Below are 24,135 nucleotides of genomic sequence, written 5' to 3'. Positions count from 1 at the left end.
TCTCAGATGTCTTCTTCTCAGATGCACTCTTGAGTAAAAGGCCAAATATTTAGGAAGATTTTCTGCAGTGTGACAGCTCTTGCAGACAGACAGGAGTGGCTATGCATGGAAGTGACAGTGGCACAGGCTAAGCATATCCTGTTGGCAGGACATGGTAGGAACACACAGGCACATAGGTGATAGCTCTGAGAAGAAAAGGGGAGAAGTGCAGGAACTCCATGTTGTCTGTGACACCTCTCTGTACAAGGGGAAATAAAGGTTTTGGTAAGATATGCAGTGATCTGGTGGGAAGACACTATAATTAGTGTTTAAAAAGAAGTGAAAATTAAAAGAGATGAAAAAGCCTGACAGCCAGATGCTTACTTAACCTACCTTAGAAATATTCCTTTATATTTATATTCAAATGCTATTTTCACTGAGTAATGGCTTTTAAATTTGACCCAATTATTTTAAAATTATTTAAAAAGGGACACTGTGCATTTTAAAGGCACATTTTTTGGGGTAGTAATTAGAAACACACCCTCCTTAAATGAACCTGCTACAAGGTCCTAGAAACTGCAGCTGCATTGCCAGTGGCAGTGGAGCCATTGGTTTCTCTGGTTTGCCTTCCTTGCTCAAAATGGGTGTTCCACAAACTTTTGAAACAGCGTACACATACTAAGGTTTTTTTTTCTATGAGCAAATGTTTTGCAGCATATCTTGTAGGCAGGAACAGGAAGAGGTTGAAGGTGCATGTGGCTGAGGGTGAATGCAGCCAGATCTCAGCCTGCTCTGTAATCAGACACTCCTGGAAGGACATACCTGACCTTGCACCCTTCATGTGATGGTCATCTGCAGAGAATGTTTGGACTGACCCTGCTTTTTTTATCTCTTGGGAAAAAACCCACAAAATTGTCAGGCATAAAATTCTCCAGAGAAACTTCATTTAAAGACCCAGAGGGGTGGAAGGCAGATGTGGTAGGACACAATGTAAGTGAAAACATGTCAGGATGGGATGAAGGCGATTTAGAGAAAGAGGATGTGTAAGGTAGTTCATCTGAATCTGGAGTGTTTTTGCTGATATACAGTGCAAGGAAGAAGGACTGTAAAAATATAAGCTCATACCAAGAAGACCAGTTCCTCACTGAATCTGTTATTGTACTCTTTTGCCATTAAATGACTCTCAGCTAATGCATCTATTTTAAGGGAGAAAAAAAAAAAAACAAAAAAAACAAAAGAAATCTCACCACTGAAGAGATTTTTGAGGTGAGTTTCACTCTCTGCTAATGATGGAGAGCTGCAGCTTTGGGTGCCAGCTGCTGTGCTGCTCACTTCAAGCTCCCAGAGTAAAACCCATAGGGACAAATCTTAGTGGGAATTGGCTGACCTGTTTCTAATCTTGTGAGGTAGGACAGAGTGAGGCCAGGTCTCAGACTGATGAACTCCGGGTTGCTTCTAAGTGCAGTGTCACTGTACCCAATAGATGTTTCAGAACTTGATTTGAATGCTCACATAGAGGTGGCTGGTGTCACCTGAGATGCTATAAAACCTCTGACATGTCCACTCAAGCCAAGCAGAGGTTACAGTCCCTGTTGGAGACACCTTGCCCTCCTGCAATAGCAGCCAAGATATTCTGGTGTATCTTCAATGGTTCTGAGCTTGGGGAATACAAGTCCTTTCCAGTAGCTGAGGGGAATACAAGAAAGCTGAGGAGTGACTTTTTACAAGAGCATGTAGTGACAGGACAAGGAGTAATGACTTTAAACTGAAAGAAGGTAGATTTAGATTAGATATCACAAAGAAGTTCTTTACTGTGAGGGTGGTGAGGCACTGGCACAGGTTGCCCAGAGGACTTGTGAGCATCCATCCCTGGAAGTGCTCAAGGCTGTGTTGGACAGGGCTCTGAGCAACCTGATCTGGTGGAAGGTGTCCCTGCCTGTGCCAGGGGGTTGGAACTAGATGATTGTAAAGTCCCTTCTAACTCAAACCATTCTGTGACTCTGCAATACTCAGCTGACCTCTTAACTCTTGCACCCTATAAGTTGACTTTGATGGAACAGACTCTGAGATGGGTTGTTGATAAGAACAGAGAAAGTAGAGAAGTGCTGTGTACCTGTGAAGTTTTCTATGTACTGTAGAAATTATCTGCACTGTAGTGAGCACTTACAGCTTTGTAAGTGTATGCACTGTAGTGAGCTACTCAGCATTGAAGCTGGAGAAATAAAGATGGACAAAGCAGTGGCCTCTGTCCCTAAGACCATGCCTTTGCTCTTCCTTTCTGGGTAAAATGTGCTACATTATTGCTGATGGGCTTTAGATGGCTCTCTGTGGCCCATGGGTTCAGGACAAAATGGGTGATTCCAGGTGAGAGAGGTCCTACAGGGAAGGGCATTTCTGAAGGGTGGCTGTCACTCCTCTGGAAAGGGACAAGCCCAAAGAGCTGTTGCTCTGTAGGAGATTAAATAAAGCACTCTGAGAGTCTGGAAAGGTTTGGAGGTTTTTTTAATTCCCTTTGGGATTTTTTAAGTTTGTTTGCACAGAGGAGTTCACCTGGGAGCAGAGGCACAGAACTGGGACTGGGCCAGTAGAGCAGAGGCCATGGCACTCTGAGGTATGCAAGGATCAACCTCTCACTGGTTTACTTTGCTCTGCAAGCCAAAAAAATCGAGAACAGTGAGTGCCGGGGCCTGAGGCATCTAAGCCATTTGCATCAAAATGAACTGACAGTTCCTCTTGAAATGAGAGGGTATGAACTAGTCTGTGGTGTCCAGCCCAGGTATTTGGATTGTGTCCTTGATCCTGACAGCTGAAGCATGGGGCTGTTGGTCTCCAAACATTTACATTTTTCAGATGATGTCCTTGGTCTAAAGTTTTATTCCTGTCCCAAATTAGTCCTAATTGCAAGTGGCTGATCTCCTGCATGAGTTTCAAAGGCAGGACAGACAGGGATAATTTGATTCAAACACAACATATTTAAGTTCTTCAATCAGAGCCTGTGTAGTGTGATTGCACAGTGAATTAATATCAAAATTACACAAATACTTTTGTCTTTATGTCTGGGTAATTTTTGACTATTAATTATTTAAAGTTGATAGATACAGAAAAAGATAGATAGATAGATAGATAGATAGATAATGAATATAGAGAAAAGTTAGATATAGAAGAATAAGTTCCTTAGTTTTACTAAGTTCTTAAATAATACAATACAAAAAAAATTTCAAGGACAAAATTACTCTTTTCTTTTGCTAGGAGATTTCCCTGAAAGAATTCTTTCCATTTTAGGAAAAACCCCAAACCAATAATTTAAAATCTGTAGTAATCCTAATTCTGAACAATAATATCTTATCTTCAGTCAGGCCAACTCTCTGTTCAAATCAAAGTTTTTATTATATTTGGTATTATGCAGACATTTTCTTTTGAAGCCTTGTCCACTGGAAGAGCTTGGGTTCGCAGGTCTCCCTGCAGTGCTTGGCATGAGGAGTTGCCCCTGTTGCAATGTGCTGGCTGGCTCCTGGAGAAGGCTCTGGTGTCACTTCTGAGAGCACAGGCTTTGACTCATGTAAAAGGTGATTTGGAGGATCCAAAAAAGCATGAGCTGAAATAATTTAATCTAATTTTAGTCACCTTTATGTATTTTCACTAAATGAATTTTTAGCATCCTTGTGTTTGCAAGGGACAGCTGTTTGCTTTGGTCAGCCACATCTCCATGTTGTTAGCTCCAGATAAGACTCTTGTATCTCTGGACATCTGTGACTGGGTTCTTTGCTGCACTTCAAATGGCACCAGATATTCCTGACCATGGTGGACAACTGAACCTTGCTCAGAAAGGCAATGCCTCCCACTTGCCTTATGCATCTCTTTCAGTGTGGGATGGGGGAAGGTTGCCTCTCCCCATGGCCTGTGTATCTTGATGCCTACTCTAGAAGAGACTTCTTCATGGTGACTCAAGTCAAATGATTTAACTCTGCTTTCTCTGTTATTCCATTTATCTTCCTATTGGAGGTAATTTGAACTCCCAAGTCCTTCAGACCACACAAATCAAGTCAGAAAATAAGTTCAGAATAGCAATATTTAATATTTACATCTATCAGTGAGGCCAGTGGTCACACGGTTGGCAGGACAGAGGGTGTTCCCAGGAGCACACAGACATCCCCAGGGCAGAACAGCCTGGAACAAGCAGATGGCAGCAGCACAGTGCACTTATTTTTCTGTGTGGGAGGTGTGCCAGTGGGTATCTCTTCCTCTCCTGGTGCTAGCACAGCCAAAGTTAGCTCTATCCCAGAGGTGAGAGTCAGGGAGTCAAAATTAAGGGATGAGGAGTGGTGGGTATTTAGGGAGTGTGACGAGTTCGTAGAGCCCCTGTGCTGATGAAGGAGTCTCTCTCCACTTGACTACATGCAAATATCCTTCTTTCCCACTGCCTCTTTAACTCTTTTCCTGGTTTGCTGTCTGCTGTATGTGGTTGAACTGTCCATGCTTCACTGCTGGCAAAGAACATGAGCTTTTTAAGCCACCTGGCAGGTTTGGATGCATCTAGTGATGGATTACACACTTCAACAAGTCTTACACTTTCTTCTTTACAGAAGTTGCATTTAAATTTTATAGGTTAAATTTCCTCCTTCTAGGGGTGAAACTATGCTCCAAGGTGCATATGTTCCTCATCTAGGCAACTGGCCTTTTTGTCTCCATTTTATATAAAGGAGAATTGGAAGCATTTTGCATGTTGCATTAAAGGACAGCACAAGCAGCCACATATGTCTGCAATAAGTGTATTTAAAGAGCTTGCTCCCATGCTACAGTGCGGAAATATGAACAACTCTGAGAAAACATAAATGAGGAAAAATAGGCTCCAAGTTCTTTAAATATATTCAGGTTTTCATAGCTGCCTACATGCATTCAGGATGGGTAAAGATTCTTTCACGGTTTGGCTGACAAAGACAGTTCATGTCCAAGAATTAACCTTCGAGGAAGTCACTGAAATGATGAGTTTTCTGAAATTTCCCAGTCATGGACATTAGCTCAAGATTAAGAGCTTCCTCTTGAGTGATGATGGGGAATTATGCAGTTCCTGGTTGGTATTACTGTTGCTAAAAATCTAATGCTGATGCAATTTGCTGCCTTCCGATTATATCTTCTATTTATTACTAAGCTGCACATAATTACTGCATTTATCTTTGGTGAGTTAATTCCTTGATCCATGTGCTCTATTCTAGAACAGCCCTATAGATCTGTGTGGAAGTTAGGGAAATTCTTAGGCAGTTTCATGAAGGCAAAATTGGTGGTAAGGTTCTTCACCCTTGTGTTAAACCAGACATTTCTAAACTCTTGCTACAAACCCTACTGTCTGTGTTGACCCAAATGCTCCTCTAAGGCTGCCACAACTCTCAGATGCTCCTGAAGAACTAATTTAGAAGTGCCCTGGGCTTTGGCAAGGGGATCTGGCTCCAGGGTGGCAGAAAGAGCTGAAAACCATGTTCTTCAGTTACCTCTGCAGTGTCTCAAACACTGCTTGATGTATTCTCTGCTCATCCTCATTCAAATCTGTGAGTGCCCCATTCGAAAATTAATAGCAACAGACGGGTGAGCTCATGGTGAGATTTGGGGAGGACAGGATATTATTTACATCAGCCAGAGAGTGCCTGCTTCATGCAGCTGATAAATTAACACCACCTCCACTTCCCACATACATGAGAGGGCAAGTGGTGATCTTTTATCTGATGTCTGTTGTGCTTTATACACAGGTACAGCAGTAAGGGCTAGACAGATTAATGTTTTTGCCAGTACCTGAGGTTTAGCAGGTATCTTTATAGAGATGAAAATGTGGAGTCTCAGATTGAAATGATCTAGCCCTTTTCTGCACTGACTTCTTTATAAACAAACTATTTTGCCCTGTGAAACACCTGAACATTGTTTTGGTGGTTTTTTTTTTTGTTTGTTTGTTTGGTTTTTTTGTTGTTGTTGTTGTCCCCCCATAAATAAAACAGCACAGTGCACTATCGTTATTGTATGTGAATCGGCATTTTGGGGCTTGTCTTGGCATTCCTTGTAGGCTATTCACATTCCAGAAATATTTGTCTGAAAGGCAATGAATGAAAGATAATTAATTAACATTACAGGGGATATCTGATTTACTGCAAATATATTGTACAATGAAAAGAAACAATGAAAAGGACTCAATAGTGATAAATGAAATTTGGAAGATGTTTTCTTCCATTCTGTAAAATAACAACATTACTATGTTTGACCAATTTAAAACATCTCAACTTTTTGTCTCTCACTTACATATGCTAGGGAGGGTCATTGCACTTTATCAAGAAGCTTTCTTAAATAGCAACAGAACCATGCAGTGAATATGTCAATATGTCATACTGCTGTTTAGAAAAATCTGAGGACCAGGTTATCCCTGACTATAATGTGACAGACAGAAAGTGTGCAAATGCATCTGTACTGCCCAGAGGAGCTCATCCAGGGACTGTGCAGATCTCTCAGCTCATGTACCATTACCAGAGCCTGAAAAATGAAACTGGAAAGAACATAAAGCACCGTTTTACTGCATACCAACCTTTCTTCTCCTCATACATGTGCCACATATGAAGCCAGTGAGTCCATTGATGACTTGAATGAAGCAAAGAATAGCTTCAATCACACCGATGATCAGGAGAATAGAGAAAAGGACGACATTCCAAAGGATAATGTTTTCAGGTTGCTTGCAAATACTCCATGTTGTCTGGTTAAACAAATAATTGTCTCTGTGATAGAGGAAAATAATTGGCAAGATATTAGAAAGTAAAAACTTGAGAATGCTTTCTGTTTTCTGGCATTTCATTTTCTGAACTTGACTGCACAAAGTGGATTTCGGGTGGTGCTATAATTGGTCAAAGCTGGTGATTCACCCCAGAATTCCCTTTGCAGAGATACAATTGATAATTAGGGAAGAGAGCCACATTTGTACTTGGTTGCATGCACAAGAATCTCCTCTTTGTTGTAGGGCAAAATTATGTTAATAACTGAAGAGAAAGGTCCATAATGGTTTTAAAATGTGTCTCCACATTCTCCATTCCTGCTGTGGTGTCTCAGCCCAGTCCATTCATTAGCTGTAGCTCTGATTTGAAGAGCATAGTTGTCAAGGTTGACTTTAATGATTCAGAGATTTTTGCTTTGCTTTTAAGAAGTAGGTAGAGCTGGCTGAATTCTTGATAATTTAACAGATTAATGTGGCACAGTTAACAAAGTCACAGCTTACTGGATTTTGAAAGCATGGTGCAAATTGCACAAGGGGCTTGAGGCAAGCGCAGCAAATGAAACTCAGGCAATTTGCCCAAGGATGATTCCTTGGTCAAAGAGATGACCAGCTGGAACATGCTACTCAGAGAAGTGTGAGTTTAGGTGTACACAGGGTGCATACCTGTATGAACCATCTGTTCATTTTGAAAATGAATTATCAGTTCATTTTGGAAAAATTCAAGTTCACTTTAAAAAGATAGGGGAGGGATCAGGGAAAGCAAAATTGGAGGAGCCTGTAAGCCATACTCACTCCAGAGTGTCATTCCTGAAAGGGTAGAGGTATTCTCCATCACCTGTGTCACACAGAGGACCCCCAATCAGACCCAACAAAGAGATGACCACACAATATGCTCCTCCTGCGAATCCCAGCACAGACAGGATCACTGACAGCAGCATCTGAAAGGGAAATGACCTTCAACATTGTGTGCACAGAGGTTTGAGTAGCATGGAGAACTCAAAATGAATGAGAAAGAATTCTCTTTCTTGTCTCTTACTTTATGCTGAAACTACTACTGCTACTAAATTTGTGGGAGTAAAAAATAGCTGACTTTTTCTGACTGTTGTAGCTGTCCTAGATGTTAAAGAACTTATTGAGTTTTATGCTTAAGCTATCAGTTATAAAAAAATCTGGTGAGTTTTCTTTCAAAAGCCAGTATAAGGCCAGTCCTGGATTGATCTGTTCTGTATCATGTGCCTTAGTGTTTCCAACTCTTCACCTCCTTGGCCCTTGGACCAACAGAAAAAGGCAAAGCAACTACTGAACCAGGTATGAAAGCAACAGGAGATACATTAATTGTTTTTGCTAATTGATGGCCTTTCTTATTGCTGCTTTCCTTTATTTTGCAACACCGTGACACGTAATTACCACTTCTCATGTTGAGAAATCTAATTGTGCTGCATGTGGCAACAAACCAGCAGTGACTTCAAATTGTATATAATGCACTCAGGTTTTACATCAGCCACTCCCACAGAAATGTTACCTTTACTCCATTATGGGGTAGTTTTCTAGTAATGAATGGGATGCATCCAGTTGCTGTTTGTCTATAGAAATAAAAATCCCAGGAGGGTGCTACTGGTGGTGCATCTAGGACAAGCGTCTCAATAGTCTTGTTAAGAATCACTGTTGGTGGTTGTTCACAATGCTGCCATAGAGCCAGGGGAAGACCTGGAGCAGCGAGAAGGCAGCAGGTCTGCCTTAAAGTCAGGGCAATGGCATGACCAAGGAAGCACATACAAAATACTCTCATCTATGACTCAGGTTTGAAGCCAAATATCTCAAGTCTCATAATTCCCCATTGCCAGCAAATACCAGGCCAAATCCACCACTTCACAAGGCAGGTAGAAACTTTTTCCTAGTCCCAGTTGTTCCACAGACCACTGCACTACAGAGTCAATTGGAAATATCCACTATCCATATTGGAGTTTTTTGACAAAGCCTTGAAAAGGCTTCACTGTTGAACACATTCAGGCTGGTGAATGCAGTTTCCAGCTTGGCAGCCAACTGCTTTCTGTAGAACCTTGCACGATGCTGGTGTGTGAATTGGCTAATTTTGTGTATTGTTTTGCCTCTAAAGCAATCCTTGAGTTTAAAGTTACTGGGATTTCTCAAGGGATTTATTTAATCATAACCGATTAACAACTCAGTCTTTTCTTGCAAAGCTGGATACTCTTTTCTTAGTCTTTATCTGCATGTTGGCTGAATTGCCTCTTAGCAGAGCTCCATTGTCAGCAAAATGTAGGTAATTTAGTCTGTTGTCCTGGACCAAAACAGCGTCTGGGTTGTAGCTGATGCACTGTCTCTCACAATAAGATTACCAACCATGCCTTGTGGTGAAGGTGAGTGATTGATACTCTCTTTGAAACTCCTACCTATTCTGAATCACTTTTCCCTCCTTGTTTTCTCATTTATTTCAACTCTGATTCTGCTTCTTGGTTGAAGTATCTTACTTATGTTAGCAATTCGTTTTAGTACAGCATAGCAGTACAGGGTATCCCAAAGATAATTATGAGGAAAAAGTCAAATGGTCTTTTGGTATTGCTATGTTTTATGATAGCAGTTAGTACTAGTGGTATTTGTCAGTGCTATCTGTGATGACTATGTTCTGTCACATGATTGTCTCATTTGGAATCTGTTGACTGTATGACTAGCCTCATCCCAACTCTTTCCCTTACTGTGTACAAGATCATCTAGACAGAGACTTGTCACTGAAAGAGGAGTCTGAAGTTGCTACAGCTGTTAGATTGGCTTTCCTCAGCATTTTCTAGACATGCAGGGGCATTTCCCCACTTTATCTACTGATCTGGAGACTTTTCTGGAGGCTTGCCTCATAATCTGTGAAAATCCAAGAATTTTATTAACTATTTCATCATCTCAAACTTTCAGCATTTTCCCTAGTTGTACTTCTCATTGAAATATTTCATTTCCTCATTTGTGTCCTTAATTGCAACAGGAGGCCTAAGCTGGGATGCTTGAGTGTGTTGAAATTTGTTTCCCATGATGTTGACCTGTTCTGTACTCCTGAAAAGGTTTTGCTGACCATTTCTTGCTGATTTTCCTTGCTTTATCCTTTAATTGAATTGTCCCTGGTAAGCTGATGAAGACTCTTAGAATTCATTCTTTGAATGTTTGCATCAGCTACTTTGGTGAATTTACCAATTTCCTCCTGTCCCAGCTTGTGCTGCTCTTTAATACCCTGGTTCTTGTTCCATACACATTTCTTTCTTCTCTGTTTCTTTGTCTGGAAGTGGTTTTTGGGTTTTTTTGTGGGTTTTTGTTTTGTTTTGTTTTGGTTTGTTTGTTTGTTTTGGATGAAATTGTTATTCTGTCTGGTTATCTGGATACCTTTGCTTAAGTTTGTCCGGAAAGCTGCTATGGCTATTCTTGTTCTACTAGTAACTCTTAAGGAAGACTTAGAAATACTGGAGTATATGTTTGCTGATGCAATGAGAGAAGCTGTATTTTGGGTGGGTTTTTTCCCCCATCATGTCAGTACAGTGGATGATTTCAGATGTGTACGTGCTAAGCTGCAAGACACAGAAGCTTTCTAAATCTATTACTTTCCAAATTCATTACTTTGTAATGCAAGGACAAGAAGCCATTGATGTATGTTTGTAAGTAATAATTTAAAGTAGATTAATGAAAAAACTTAATGTAGCATGTAATCACTGTGAACTGGAAAACTCACTGAAGTGAATAAAAAGTATGAGAAATATAGTATTTTTTATTACTGTTGAAGATACTTTGGCAGTGTGTAAAGGCTTTGATGAAGTCTGAAACTATTAAACCAGGAATTGGGCAAAATAAAATAGAACAGAGTCCCTGCCCTGAGAAAAACGTTATGTTTTGATTGAACAATAATTCTGATCAGTAATAATTCTTTAACCTTTTTTTTTTCTTTTTTTACTATGACAAGCAAATCTGCAATTTGGAGTATTTAGTCTAAGTTATCACTTTATACCTAAAATCTCCAAAGCAGAAAGGTGGTCAAACTTGCCTTTGATTTACAGAGGCTCCTGAGTAGTTCCATGAGGGCTATTTCTCTGCCAGTAGATGGAGACCCCTTAGAAAGTCCATCCAGACTTGTCTCCCAAGGAGCTCTGGCACTTTGGGAGGTTGCTGACATTGTGGGTGTTTGAACCAGTCCCAGGAGCTCTCTGCTCTCCAGGGCCTCACACCATACCTACCCTGCCTTGCATATACAGCCATTATAGTCAAGACATCTGAGCACCCCTGATGTGGGTGTCTGTGCATTTTCTTCCACGCTCCACAAAGCAAATTTTGCCAGAAGTTTCTTCCCTTGAAGAAGCAGACCATCAGCCTTCAGATCGCCCTGCAACACTGATCTATTTTTGTATGTTTGGAAATCACTCTTCCCCAGGAGCTCTGCAGGGTAAATTTGTTTTTAGTGTTGTTCACAGCCACTCACTCCTCACTCATGTGTCCCCATCTCATCCCTACTTTGAGCCACAGTCTGTTTAAAACATAGGGGGTAGAGCTTCAACCTTTCCATCTCACAGAGGTGTGTGACTCCAGAGGCGTGTGTGTTCAAAAAGACAGCATTTTCATAGATAGGCTGTCCTCACTTAGCCTATTTTCCAGTTTGGTTTGGGTAGCCTCATCACTTGACCATCAGCCACTTTGTGATATGGTTTAGTGGGCATGGTGGTATTAATTTGAAGGTTGGACTTGATGAAGTTGGAGTTTTTTCCCAACCTTAGCGATTCTGTGATTTTTCTGATTCTACAAAATATCACAGTGCATAATCAAATTACTTTCTTAATATATAATTTACTCCTCCGTAACAGCAAATAAAGAAGAGGAGGAACAGCTTGTAGGTAACCAGTCAGTGATGGGAAGGTGCAGACAGGGTATCTGGCATTGATGTACTGCTGCTAGGAATGGCTCAGACAGTGAAAGAGGAGGGGGAGAATGGAGGATCGTGGTGGGTCTGTGGATGTAGGCTGCTGGATGGCATTGTCCTACCCGCTGTTTTGTTGGGCTGGAGAGTGAACCCAGCCAGCCTGGGGAAGTTTGACTCTTGGCTCTGTAATATTTAGGACTGGGATGAAGGATGGAGAAGAGGCAAATGAGATGTTGTGTGAACTCAGCCCAGTTCAGCTGGATTTCCCCTCGTGACTTAACAGATCCAGTGAGCATAGGAACCACAACAGTGGCTTTCTACACACTACACTGCTTTCTACATCACTCAAAATCAAGCAAAGCAGCTGGCTCAGGCACTGTTTGCAGGGTGCCTGGGATCTCACCCTGGCTCTGCAGCTGGCCTGCTTGGCCATTGTTAGCATCCTGTCTGTGCATGTGACATTTGGTAAAATCAATGTAATGGCATGTCCCTTGGGATGTGCTTGCTAATGTGTGACATCCTAATAAAGAATGCTATTTTGGTATTATGAATCATAAATGTTTTAAAGAGGCAAAGGTTTTCTCATGGATCAGACTAAATATTAATTGAAGAGTACAGAAGAGACCTGTTTTATTGCATGGAATCTCTCATTCCAGGCTGCTTCTGGGAAGGATGCAGACTCAAAAAAATTCTAAGTCAGGTTATTCTTGCCAATAATGATAGCCACAAAGAAGCCTGTGCCCAGGGCTTGAGGATGAGTGGAGATGCCTTTATAACATGTTGCTTTATAATATTCTTAATTATCAAGTAAAACATCTCTCTGGCCTTTCTTTAGATGTCAGAGAGCCTAAACTGCATTTTCCCATTTCACATGTATAATATTTGGGCACATGTGAGCTAATGGTCAGAACTGCAAGAAGCAGTGCTGGCTCCTCAGTGCCTGATGCAGCATCTCACACTTTTGGCATGGACCTGCAAATAAGGGACGTATGTATCCCTACAGAGAAAAGCAGGAATGAACCTGTGGAAAAGCAGATTGCCAGGGAAGGGTATAGAGGAAACAGGAGGAACAAGCAACTGTCTCAGTCTTTATGACAGCCTTGAGCAGGGGAAGCTGGAGCCACGTTTTACTTTATGGGATGTAGTCCCCTTTACCCGCAGCGTTGTGCCTAACGGCTCCACACCGGCCCTGGCTGATTTCCCTTGTATCAGCAGCTGCAATATCATAACGTTCTTTTTGGCTAACTGAGCTCTCAGCCCCAGCCCAGGGACGCTGCAGATCAAGCTCCTCTTCTCCATTTCCCTGACATGGCTGCTGACAGTAGTGTGACGGTTTGTCACTGCACATTTCCACCTGCTGAGCAGCCATTTAAAGAGCTATTGCACAAACTCTGTAGGGCCATTTCAACACATAAGTATCCACTTACCCCACATCTGTTAGCGCAACATCCTGCTCCACCTGCTTCCAGCATCATGAATGCCGGCAAAATAACCTGTAAGAAAAGCACAGGCTGAATTGGTGTGCAGCACTTCTGCTGGGGTGGCTTTTAAATTCTAAGAGCTTGGGCATCATGTTCCTCAAATGTAAGTCACCTTCTGACTCTTCTCTGGGAGTTACATCTGCTTGGATGTTGGTGCTGCTGAAGAGTTACTCAGAAATAAGTGTGGGATTATAGCTAGAGCTGTCTGGCAAATTGCTGGTACATCAGTTCTGATTGTTGAAGCAATAGTGCTTTTTTCAGGGTATAAAAAGGTTTAGCATGGTATTGTTGGGTTTTTTAATTTGGAAAAAAATGTGTCAGTTTTGAAAAAACTGAATTTCTGCCCAGAAAAGATACATAGCTGGACTAAGAATTATGGTCAGTGTAAACCTCCTGAGCATTCTGCTCTGGTTTATAATTAGGAAATCAGCCTTGAGAGCTTCCCGAAACAAACCTGACTTTGGTTTGTTTTTTTTTTGTTTTTTTTTTTTTTTTTTGGGTTTTTTTTTTGGTTTTTTTTTTTTTTTGTGCTAAACTTCTGGAAAACCTACAAGATGGACTTCAGTCAATGGGGAACTTCTAGTTCACGTCAGATTTCTCCATGGTAATTATCAGGCAGAGCTGGACCAATACAATGCAGTCAGTAACCATCTATGACTTGAGATATAATGCTGTCTTACAGACACTCTGGAGTTAGGAAAAGTTGCCTTTAGTTTGGTAGCCAGAGGGCAAGAAAGCTTTTGTGGGTCTGGCTGTGCAGCCAGCACACTCCCACTGCCTTGTCTCTACACACCAGTGCTGGTTAAAGCATCTCAAAGAGCAGCACAAGTAATACAGTATTTAAAAAAGTAGGAAATGGTTACCATCAAGTTAATGAAATAAGGAGAACCCAAATCAATCAGTCAATCCATCAATCAAACAAACATAAAAGGTAAAAACTGTAAAAATGGCCTGACTAGATGCTGGCAAAATTTTTTCTCATGTAGGTCAGGAAGAGCAGAATGTCCATGATGAAGAAAGCCCATAGAATTTATGTGAGTAGTGTGAATGTCTCTGTTGAACAGTGTGGGATAGTATTATGAAACTAGCTTGGATTTGTAGTCTCCTAAATATTTTTCAAAGTATTTATTCTCTGTTGCCTTTTATGCACACCCTAGAGGCAACCTACAGCACCTACAGTGGTGCTGGACCACATCTGGAAGCCTGCAGAAGCAGAGCATTGAGGTTAAAAAGGTGTTTCTCTTCCTGCAAAGAAGTCCGCTCTTAAATAATCACAAATGGTCCCCAAGGCAGCCTCAGCCCAGTCTTTTACTGTCTGGCACTCAGAGGAAGAGTTAATACCTCTGCCCATCAGACGAACACTCCTTTTCCTCCAGGGCTGTCATTTCTTTTTCGAAGTTTCCCATCTAATTGGCAAACACTTTTGTGTTATCTATTAGCCTGGCTCAGGATGAAGGATTTGCTTGGCAGCTTTCTTTTTATGCAGTGCCTGATTATAAACACCTGCCTTTTGACATGGGCATGAGAATTTGCTGGGTTTGGCTGTTGTCAGTAAAACAAGAGCTGTGTGTGAGCCATGGCTCAGTCATGCCTTTCCTTCTGTTGCACACAGGCTTTCTATGACGAAAGGCATTACTGTGACACATAGAGCCAGTCTTACTCTCTTTACATCCTAAATATTTAAAATAAGGAAATTGAGAGGTTTTCATGTAATATAATTTCCATTAGAAATTTAGCAGAGGAGAAAAGGGTGGAGCTGGCTACTCAGCCAAAGGGTGTGCTGACAATCTGTGTATCAGTCTACAGATGAAGTTCCCAGGTGGAGGGACGTTTACTGCCTCACAGAGCTAAGCCAGGCTGTTCTGAAGTTTCTCCCACAGTCTTCACTCTGAAGGCTGCATACTAGTTGTGGGGAGATTCTCCAAGATTGGGTAACCTGTTGGCATGACTTGCCTCAGTTTCCTTTGGGAGGAATCCAGGTGCATGGGGGAACATATTGCAGCTTCATCTTTCCTCACTGTAGTGTCAGGATATGGACCAGACTCCAGTCGTGGAACATCCTGTCCCTTGTTTTAACTCCTTAGGACACTGAAAAGTCAATCTTCATTTTCCCATGCTTCCAGCACCTGGAAGATGGAGCTGATGATAATGCCTTCTTTCCTCTTACCTGTGGGCATTTCTCATGCTGTTTTCTGGAAAACATGTACACTCAACAGCATTGTTTGTGGATCAATAATTACTCCTAATGCTGTGTTTTGAAGGTCAATGCAAATTGTTCCTCTCCTCTGACTAACTGTTCTCATTTTTGATGTATGTGGTGCTGGCCATAGGCAAGGCTGTGTGGAAGCCTTAAAAGAAGGCACGTTTTCAATGAGCCAACGACGCTCTCACGTCTAACATCTTTCCTTTCCTTTCATTGAACGCCAATGACTCCTGGGCTTGCAGTAATACGAATTTTCCACAAGGTCTCTCATGTAGTTGCACTTCTTCCTTCTACAAACTCATGCTTATGTTCAAGCTCAGCATGAGTAATAGGCCCAAGTGGTAGCCACAAGAAGAAGCAGACAAGCTGCTGGTGGAGAACAGTTTATTGAATGACTCTATACCATGTTTCTGCTTTGGGAAAGATGAGTATGAACCAGATCCACTGCAGGCTTTCCATAGACTTAAGCAGCAGCTGCATCATTGGCTGACTGTGAATGAGATTTACTTTTTTCTAAGTTAATTATTCTTAAATCTTAAAGATTATTTAAGATTCTTTAAGAACTAAAGATACTTTTATTTTTTGGTCAACTCTGTGCCAGTTTGCCACCTGCCCAATACTGGTCATATGCATGTTATTGCTCAGCTTTTTAACTGCACTTGGGTAGATAATTGAAAGAGCACAAGGGGAGCAGGCTTTCTGATGAACTGGAAAGATAAATATTGCCCAACATGTTCCCTTCTAGACATGGTTATTCACATAAAAGTGATCTTTCCTGAGGCCTGGAATGGATAACTAGTTATAGAAGAGCACATTCAAACCAGATCCAATCCAAAAGAAGGTGGGTGGGCATGTGGGAGCAGGAGGCATTCAGCTTATTAAGCCATTAGCAGCTCCATATTTATCAAGTGTTAGCTGGGTCTCAAACTAATGCCTGCTGAAATATGTTTCAGTTTTTTTCCTTAATGTTTTTGTGATTTGTGTGTACATGGGGTTGGAGGAGTAACGTGGGGGTGCAGGCAATAGTAGAAACTCACCACCTGCAGCTGACCTCAGCTTTGCTTTCACTCTTGGAGGATGGTCACTCATGTAACTCTTCTCCACAGTGAGCAGTCAGGCCTAGTGCTTCATCCTAACTTGGAGTCCTGATATTTATTTCAGGAATGTTTTTTATTTCTTTGACTGGGCACTTTTTTGCCTTAAATGTATTTTCTCAGTTACATACCCAACTTTTCATTCAAGCTGTTCATGTGTTTATGCAAAACACATTTTTATGCCTTTTTTTTTAATGGAGATTTTCTTGGCTCCAAATTTAAAACAAAACTGAACAAAACTCACAAGAAATATTAATCTCTTACCAGTATCCCAGCTCCCAGAATGCCGTGGAAAAACCAGACCAAATCAGTTATCTCGCTGAACTGCAGTACTTGTCCATTGGGGAAGTACAGGAGAATGTTGGAGACAATGGCACATATTGCCAGTGGGACGAGGGTGATCCCAATGCACTTTGAACACTTCCCCGTGCACATGGCAGCTCTCTGCTCAGGAAAGATAGAGGGAGGTTTGGGTTACTGCAGTGCAAGGAGCACCAGATTTCAGCAGTTTTATACTTCAGTGAACGAAGAATCAATTTTGTAGAAAGAAATCTTTCAGGTAAGACTTACACAGATAATCCTGTTCTACAGACCCTGTTCCCTTCAGAGAATTTATTTTAAATTGAATTATTCACCGCTGGGATGTTAAATTGAATTTATTTAAAATTGTAGGACTAAACCTGTGTTGGCAGGAAATTACCAGAGAGTTTCATTTTAGTTGTTAATGGACAATTGTCTGTCCATTGGGAATATCAGTAACAAAACCACGACCCCACAAACAGATACCCTGGCTGGCAGTCAGGGCCAAGGCCTTGAGTGGAAGGGGAGGTGGATGCTCTCCTGGTTCAACCAAGTCTGGTTTTCAGTTGGGGGTGGTTCCCTGTGGAGACCTCCTGGAGCCAATCAACTGGCTAGTTCGGAAGATTGACACAACCTTAACCAATCAGCAGGCTAGTTTTGAAGATTGACACCCACTTAAGCCACTTAGAAGAGCTGGATACGCCTCTATGAAAACACTTTTAAAGATGGGCTAGGGCAGGGAAGGTCTCTTGGCTTCCGCCCTCTGCAGAAGTAACCAGCCGGGCCTGGGCTGGCCCTGTGCAGCTGGGCCGGGCCTAGCCAGGCCAGGCTCACACGGCTCATGTTGCTGGCTGCTCGGCTGAGATTTCTGCTGCCTCCAGGCCATGCCACTGAGACTGTCCCAGTGCCACGGGCGACCGTGCAGCCAGGACTGCTTGTCCGGAGTTGGTGTGGCCAAGTCAGCGCCGTGCGGCCAGGGCTATCTCAGCATGGCTCGCACATAAACTTTGCTTTACTCCAAGACCAGCGCCGGGAGTGGCCCCATGGCCGGCACTGGAGATGGCCCCAAGGTCAGAAATGGCCAGGGCCAAAAATAGCCACTGCTGGCCCAGTCCAGGAGCAGCCACGTGGCTGAGACTGCGTCTCTGCAGCTATCTCGGCATGACTCGCAATAGACTTGATTTGCTTAGCCACTTTTAGCCAGCCATGCTGCAAGCAGAAAGACAAAAGCAGCAGCAGCAGTTTTGTTTCTTTTTCCTGGTGCCATTCATGAAGAAAAAGCTGCACATTCTGTCAGCCAGTGTGACTCACATGGTGCCGGCGGGGACCACGTAACCAGCAGCAAAAAACACAGTGATTCCTCAATTGCAGAGCCTAGATGAGATCAACCTTTCAATGCTGCAAGACTGTAGAAACTGTTTCAATTGATAAAACTTAAGAACAAATGAACCTACAAACAATAATTCTCTCCCAAATCAGGAAAAAAAAAGAGTGAAGACACAAAGAGAAAACTCATAGAGAAAACTTACTGAAGTCAGTAAAGAAGTCAAATTTTAGATGGAAGAGAATTAAGGAGATGCCTTAGTCTGAGGCTGAAATTCTTTTGTGAGGCTATAGTGGAGATATACTTTTTGATACATCCAACTTCATTTTTTCCCTATAATTCATAAAGTGCATAAAGAAATGCATCATTCACCCGCAGCCCATGAAAAAACCCACTCATGCTATATCATATAAATGCTAAAAAGCATTTATATAATGCATACAATAAAAAGTTTAAACAGAAAAAGATAAGAGAGATCAGAAACTTTGCCCCAGGGACAGAAGAAGAAAAACCTCTATTCCCAGAGATAAAAAAAAAAGAACTTTTGTTTTTATGGTAAAACAACTCATCCTTAAAATAGTACCCCATAAATTGACATAGCCCATAAAAGCAGCTTTGAGAAAGCGGCAAAGCATAAGAAAGACCTTCACACTGCAAACAAATTTTCCTTTTCTGGGTGGCTGATTCGCTATGGCATTAAAGACGCACAGAAACTGTTTCTTGTAAAAAAGTCTCCACTGCGTGGCAAGAGAGACTCCTCTCCCTATGTAAACGAAAGAAAGATTATTTTAGAAGTGGTAAACTGACTAAAAGTTCCAAGTTTTGTCTCTTCATGTTGTCAGGGGGAAGGAAAAAAGGTTATGGGAGGAAGAGAAGTGTTCTGAAGATTTATTCTGATTTTCTTATAATTTTTCTTTTAATTCTGTTAATAAAGTTTTTTTTTTAATACCCTTTAAAGTTTTGAGCCTGTTTTGCCCTCCTCCTCCTAATCCATATCTCACAGCAAGTAAATAAGTAAATAATTTCTAGTGGGTGCACTAACATTTAGCCAGTACTAAACCCACTACAGATGCCCTGGGTTTTCTGGAACCACTGTCTTGGGAAGCTGATTTGAAATCTCTTGCACTGAAGGTCTAGAAGAGCAGGAAATGGCTACCAAGGATACCAGGTGAATGTTCAGCCCTGCCTTGGCACTGGGACAAGCAGGGAAGCCACCCCAGGGTGCCTAACATCTGCATTTCCTCTATTTCAGTCAAAATTACACCCTCAGCAAGAATTGGAGAAATATTTATTACTGTTTACTGTGATGTGCTTATTCTGCACATAAGGGTAGATAAGACTGTGGATTATGGGCTTGTTTGGCACCTACCCTAAAATATCTGAAAAGCTGCAATCTTGTCTAATTCTGTGTCTGTTTGCTGAGGGCAGGTCAAAAAACCATCCCATCTCATTTTCAGAGATCTGTCATAACATACAGTAGCTTAGTAGTTCATAGCATTCAGGTTCTTTTTTTTTTTTTTTTTTTTTTAACAAAGAATGAACATAAATGAAGCACTGATTGAAAGAGATCTCTGCAGGTGTCCAGTCTGACCTCCTGCTGAAAGCAGGACTACCACCAACACTAGGTCACTGTGTCAGCCACGGCTTTGTGTAGCTGAGCTTTAAAAAGCCCCCAAGGATGGAGCCACCACTGCCTCTCTGGGTGACCTGTTGCAGGATTGATCCAATCACTTGATGAAAAAGTCTTTTCTTGTGTCCAGTCTGAATCTCCAAAGCTGTAAACAGGGCTGTTGCTCCTCATTATATCCTCTCACACCACTCCATCACCTCTGTCAATCCCCAGTTTTTCGTAGGCTGTTACTAGACCCCTCTTCACCAAAGTCTACAACCTCAGTTCACACTGCACCCATGATGTGGCCTACAGCCAGAGAGAAAAGCCTGATCATAAAAAAGTGGATCCACTGATCTATCTCCATGTCAGTTTGGAAATTTCAAACTACTGGGTCAGAGGTTATTGAACTTGCATACTACTTTCAACTTCATGGCACAAACTGCTCACAGCTTCTTCATTATGTTTTATCATAGCTTCAAGGTTTTCAAATGCATAAAAATATAAAATGTGCATGAAAATACAAAATATCAAGCTGTGGATTTCTGTCCTCAAAGAGAAGTGCCAGTTTATGACAAAAAGGGCTTTGCTCTCCTGTGAGTCAGTTACCAAATGCAAGAGAAGGAAAAGGATGTGGACACACACCATTTCATGCACATGCAGATGCCTTTGCTTGTTATGTGCAAATAGTTTTTGTAATAACTGAGGCCATCAGCAGTGATATGTCACACAATTTGCTCATGTGTCTTGGCTAATCTGGAAAGTTTTATGACAAAGATTGGTGTGGAGAAGGCATTAAGCAGGCTAGGAACACAGAAATCAATCAAGGTTGGGTTCCCAAGCAAGAAAAAAAGCCCAGGTGAAAGGTAGCTTGAAGCCATTTGAGAAAGGCAGAGACAGACTAAAACATTATTTGGTGATGGAATGAAGATGGTAATGATTAGGTAAGATATCAGGTGAGATGTCCTCTGACCTATTCAACTGAGAGGGAAAACAGAAAGACTTTATGGGCTGCCATATATTGCTGTGAAGCAGATGTGGCTCCCAGAGACGACTTCTGAGTTTGCATTTCTGTAGCAAAAAAATTGCATAGTTCTCTGCTGCTATGAGTTCAACAAGAGCACTGTGCTAATATGCATTTTCTTATGAGCACTTTGCAGTCATGTTGAGCTTTATATTTCGTCTTTAAAATAAGCTAACTGGCATTAAACTGTTCCAGATGGGATCATTTTTAACAGAGATATTTGTGTGTTTATGGTCATTACCTGTTGTTTACACAGTGCTCAAAATTTGGCAAAGCATTTTGCAAGCCTCTGGAGAAAGCCCTCGCTCAAAGAGATAAAAATCTAAACAGACCAACAATGTGCATGTGAAAGATGAAGTGGGGAATGGGAATGGAGGAAAATGGAAAGAATACTGGATATTTCACCTGTCTTTCAAATAACCAGTGTCTAGGTTATTTTTTTACACTAACTCTTGCCTGCCTGTTTTCCTGTCTCATTCCAGCTTTAGCTTTTCCATTTGTTTGCCCAACCTCACCTACTTCTCATCCCCAGAGAGAAGGAAACAACACAGGCACAGCCTAACCTCCTTGTACAAAAGCTAAGCCTTGTAGCTGAGTTATAAATTCTCTTTTGCATCTTTTGTACATCACCAGAGGGCCCAGTTCTTATATGGAACAAAGCAACATGACGCTGCTTTGGCTGGAAGAGCTGGGGGTTCCAGTCCTTTCTGTCTGACCTATCTCAATACCACTTCAAACTGCAGGGAGAACTTACCTAAACAACAATCACCAGACCTAGTGAGAGCCTCTACCACTAAAATCAATGCCGCTTTGCCACCTGTGCACATTAGAGCATCTGCATGTGTTATTATAGCTTAGGAAAACACTCTGGTTTGCCAAAAGCACTTAAAACACTTTATTAATTCACCAAACAAAAGCACATTCTACAGCTTCGTTAAGCAAGGTGGCTAGAGCAAGCTTCTATTTTTTAGTGAGGTTTTTAGGAAGTTTTGCTTTTTAATGCTACAGTAAGCATGTAAATACTTTTGCTTACCTTCTAAGCAGGGCTAAGATGGCCTCCAGAGTTCCCCACAGCTGGCTTCAGGCTTTCCAGCTCCTCTCTTCTGGAGCGTGGCCGTCTGAGCAAGGCACAGAGATGTTTTTGGGTGACGGCCTCTATTAAACAAATAGCTGTTTCTCTCTGAGAATGAGGAAATACCCCAAGTTATCCCTGGTTGGCCAGTGAGAGGTTGGCGTGTCACCCGTGGTTATTGATTATTTTAAGGCAGTGTTCCAACGGTCAATGCCTCAGCCCGCGGGACACATGGATCAGAGTAGTGGAGACCTTTTTACAGCTGTAACCATTTCAACTGTGTGGAGTTTGGCAGAAGAGGAAAGGCAGGAGATGGCAGAGGAACTATGAGTACCTGGAAGAAAATGTGGTTGGAGCACGAGGTGGTGGCACAGCAAAGTCTGGCCATTGGTGTGGAATCATCTTCTGCCCACCAGGCTGTGGCTGTTAAAATCCAGTACTGACTGTGCTGCAAAACATGTTATTGGGAGAGTTAGGTGAGGAGAATGGGGATGGGAAGGGTAAAAGACTCATAGTAAGACAGGAGAAAAAGGAGAAAGAAGGACAGACAGGCTGGGGAAAAAAGAGAGATGTGACCAAGGGAGGGAGCAAGGAAACAAAAAACCACACTATTCCACAGAGGAGAGAGTAGGAATATGGAATGGAAACTGAAAATTTGCTTTGGTAGTGGAGAAAATAAAGGTAGAAGAGACACTAGGAATGGGCCAAGAAATGTAAAACACAGTGAAGATTATTAAGGCATTAAAATTGAACTGGGAGAAGAATCATACTGAGGAGAAAGGGAGTTTCTTTTGTAGAAAACGTGATGATAATAATAACTATTAAAATATGTTTGAACTTTCAAACACAGTAATATATATGTTACTTGGTAGGTCAGATTTGGCCTCAGTTGTGCTGGGAATATACCCAGTTTCCTCCCTTCAACTGAAAACATTCCCTTTCTGACAAACACCTGCATCCTCACCTCTCACCTTCATCCTCTAAACTCGCTGGAAAAGATTGGTTGTGAAGGCTGGAATTCATCTCATGTGACTTTGGGCGTAGATGTCAACCTAGGCTGTGCTTGTTTCTCCTGAGAGAAACGGACGCTTCTAAGGAAAAGAATCGCAAGATCTATTTTAGGAATTACTGTAGGGTTACAGTAAATCATTAATGGTAAGAGAATCTCACCACTTGTTCAGATCTAGCTGTCAGAATCTGTTGTCAGATGAATCGCATCCATGAGGACTACCACCATGGCAGAGTGACTGCAAAAGCACCAGGAATTCAGGCCCTGGTTGCATATTTAATATAAATAATCATACCAACTAATCACTAACTCACAGCCAGTGAAAATCTTTAGTGATCTCACAGGGATCTCAGGCAAAGAACCTTCATTAAAATGCAAATGGTAACAAGGAGAAAAACCGAATTAACTCACTGAATCCAATGCCTAAAACGTCAACTGACATCAGCAGCAACAGCCTTTAACCATGTCTTTTGTGGCAGTGCTTCAACCCCAAGGGAAAGGAACAAAGTGTCATACAATCTCCAGACAGGACAAAGGCACAAGGTCTACTGACATTTAAACCAGTTAAAGAATTAACTTTAGAAAAACTTGAAGACCATGGCAATTTGCACTGACAGCTGGAACAACTGGAGGGACCTGCCAGCTTATGTAGAGAGCTAAGAAGCAAATGAGGGAACTTCATAATGATACTTAAGATGAAGCCTGCCCCTAAATCTCATATCCTGGTTGCTTGGAGTTTTTATAGACTTTAATGCCATAATATTTTTCAGGCACCACCTTTCTCATCTTCCCATACCCAACACCCTAAGCTGGGCTCAGCATCCTTCATTTTGATTCTGCTTTTCTCTGGTTTTGCCTGGCTCATACTCCTCCAGGATTATGTGCAAACCTCACCTCTGTAGTTTCTCACCTATATGTGTCCCCAGCATTACACATTCTTTTATTGACCTTTCTCATTGTCTTCTCTGCACTTTCCAAAGTTTGTCTATTGACAATGTAGATTTTAAACTGTTTGGGGCAAGTTCAGTGTTTCCATCTACATTTATATAACACTTATGTGCTCAGGGGCTTAACTAAAGACTAGTGCTTTTAGTCACTATAGAAAAAAATAAAATAATAGTAAGCTATATTGAACTCTATTCTCTTACTGGTTCAAGAATATCTTTAGATGTGCTCATTATAAAGTAGGATCTACATTCAGTCTTTGATGAGTTCTCTGCTAAGTACTGCTCATTGTGAAGCACAGGAAGAATGCCAAAAAGAAGAATATAATAAAAATCTGTATTAACACCAGCCATCCTGACTCCTACCTGTTTTTCTAAAGCAACAGACTCACCTGAAAGAATTGAAAGCAAGCAAGCTCTAAAACACTTAGAAACACTAAGCTTTGTCTGT

The 24,135-nt window shown here is 41.6% G+C and overlaps 1 protein-coding gene across 3 annotated transcripts; it reads right to left on the bottom strand.

Moving 5' to 3' along the window:
• Positions 1 to 5,923: 5,923 nt before the first annotated feature.
• Positions 5,924 to 21,823, bottom strand: LOC137469100 (transmembrane 4 L6 family member 1-like). 3 transcript variants are annotated; one of them, XM_068181495.1, is made up of 6 exons: positions 21,693 to 21,823; positions 16,667 to 16,846; positions 13,052 to 13,117; positions 7,514 to 7,659; positions 6,542 to 6,728; positions 5,924 to 6,054 (listed from the first exon to the last, which is right to left on the bottom strand). In XM_068181495.1, the coding sequence occupies exons 2-6, from the start codon at positions 16,835 to 16,837 to the stop codon at positions 6,034 to 6,036; spliced, it is 591 nt and encodes a 196-aa protein (XP_068037596.1). In that variant the 5' UTR covers positions 16,838 to 16,846; positions 21,693 to 21,823; the 3' UTR covers positions 5,924 to 6,033. The 3 variants fall into 3 exon arrangements, with proteins under 3 accessions (XP_068037596.1, XP_068037598.1, XP_068037597.1); XM_068181497.1 differs by lacking the exon at positions 21,693 to 21,823 and adding an exon at positions 17,189 to 17,291; XM_068181496.1 differs by lacking the exon at positions 21,693 to 21,823 and adding an exon at positions 17,103 to 17,236.
• Positions 21,824 to 24,135: the final 2,312 nt, after the last annotated feature.

Source organism: Anomalospiza imberbis, chromosome 2 (genome assembly GCF_031753505.1).
Source record: "Anomalospiza imberbis isolate Cuckoo-Finch-1a 21T00152 chromosome 2, ASM3175350v1, whole genome shotgun sequence".
NCBI classification, from domain to species: domain Eukaryota; kingdom Metazoa; phylum Chordata; class Aves; order Passeriformes; family Viduidae; genus Anomalospiza; species Anomalospiza imberbis.
This window is presented reverse-complemented; position numbering and strand designations above follow the sequence as displayed.

Coding starts and splice junctions, on each gene's coding strand:
- LOC137469100 (XM_068181495.1), bottom strand. CDS start 16,837: ATGTGCACGGGGAAGTGTTCAAAGTGCATTGGGATCACCCTCGTCCCA. Junction 7,660..13,051: donor GTTGCGCTAACAGATGTGGG/GTAAGTGGATAC, acceptor TTTCCCTTTCAG/ATGCTGCTGTCAGTGATCCT. Junction 6,055..6,541: donor CATGTATGAGGAGAAGAAAG/GTTGGTATGCAG, acceptor ATTGCCTTTCAG/ACAAATATTTCTGGAATGTG.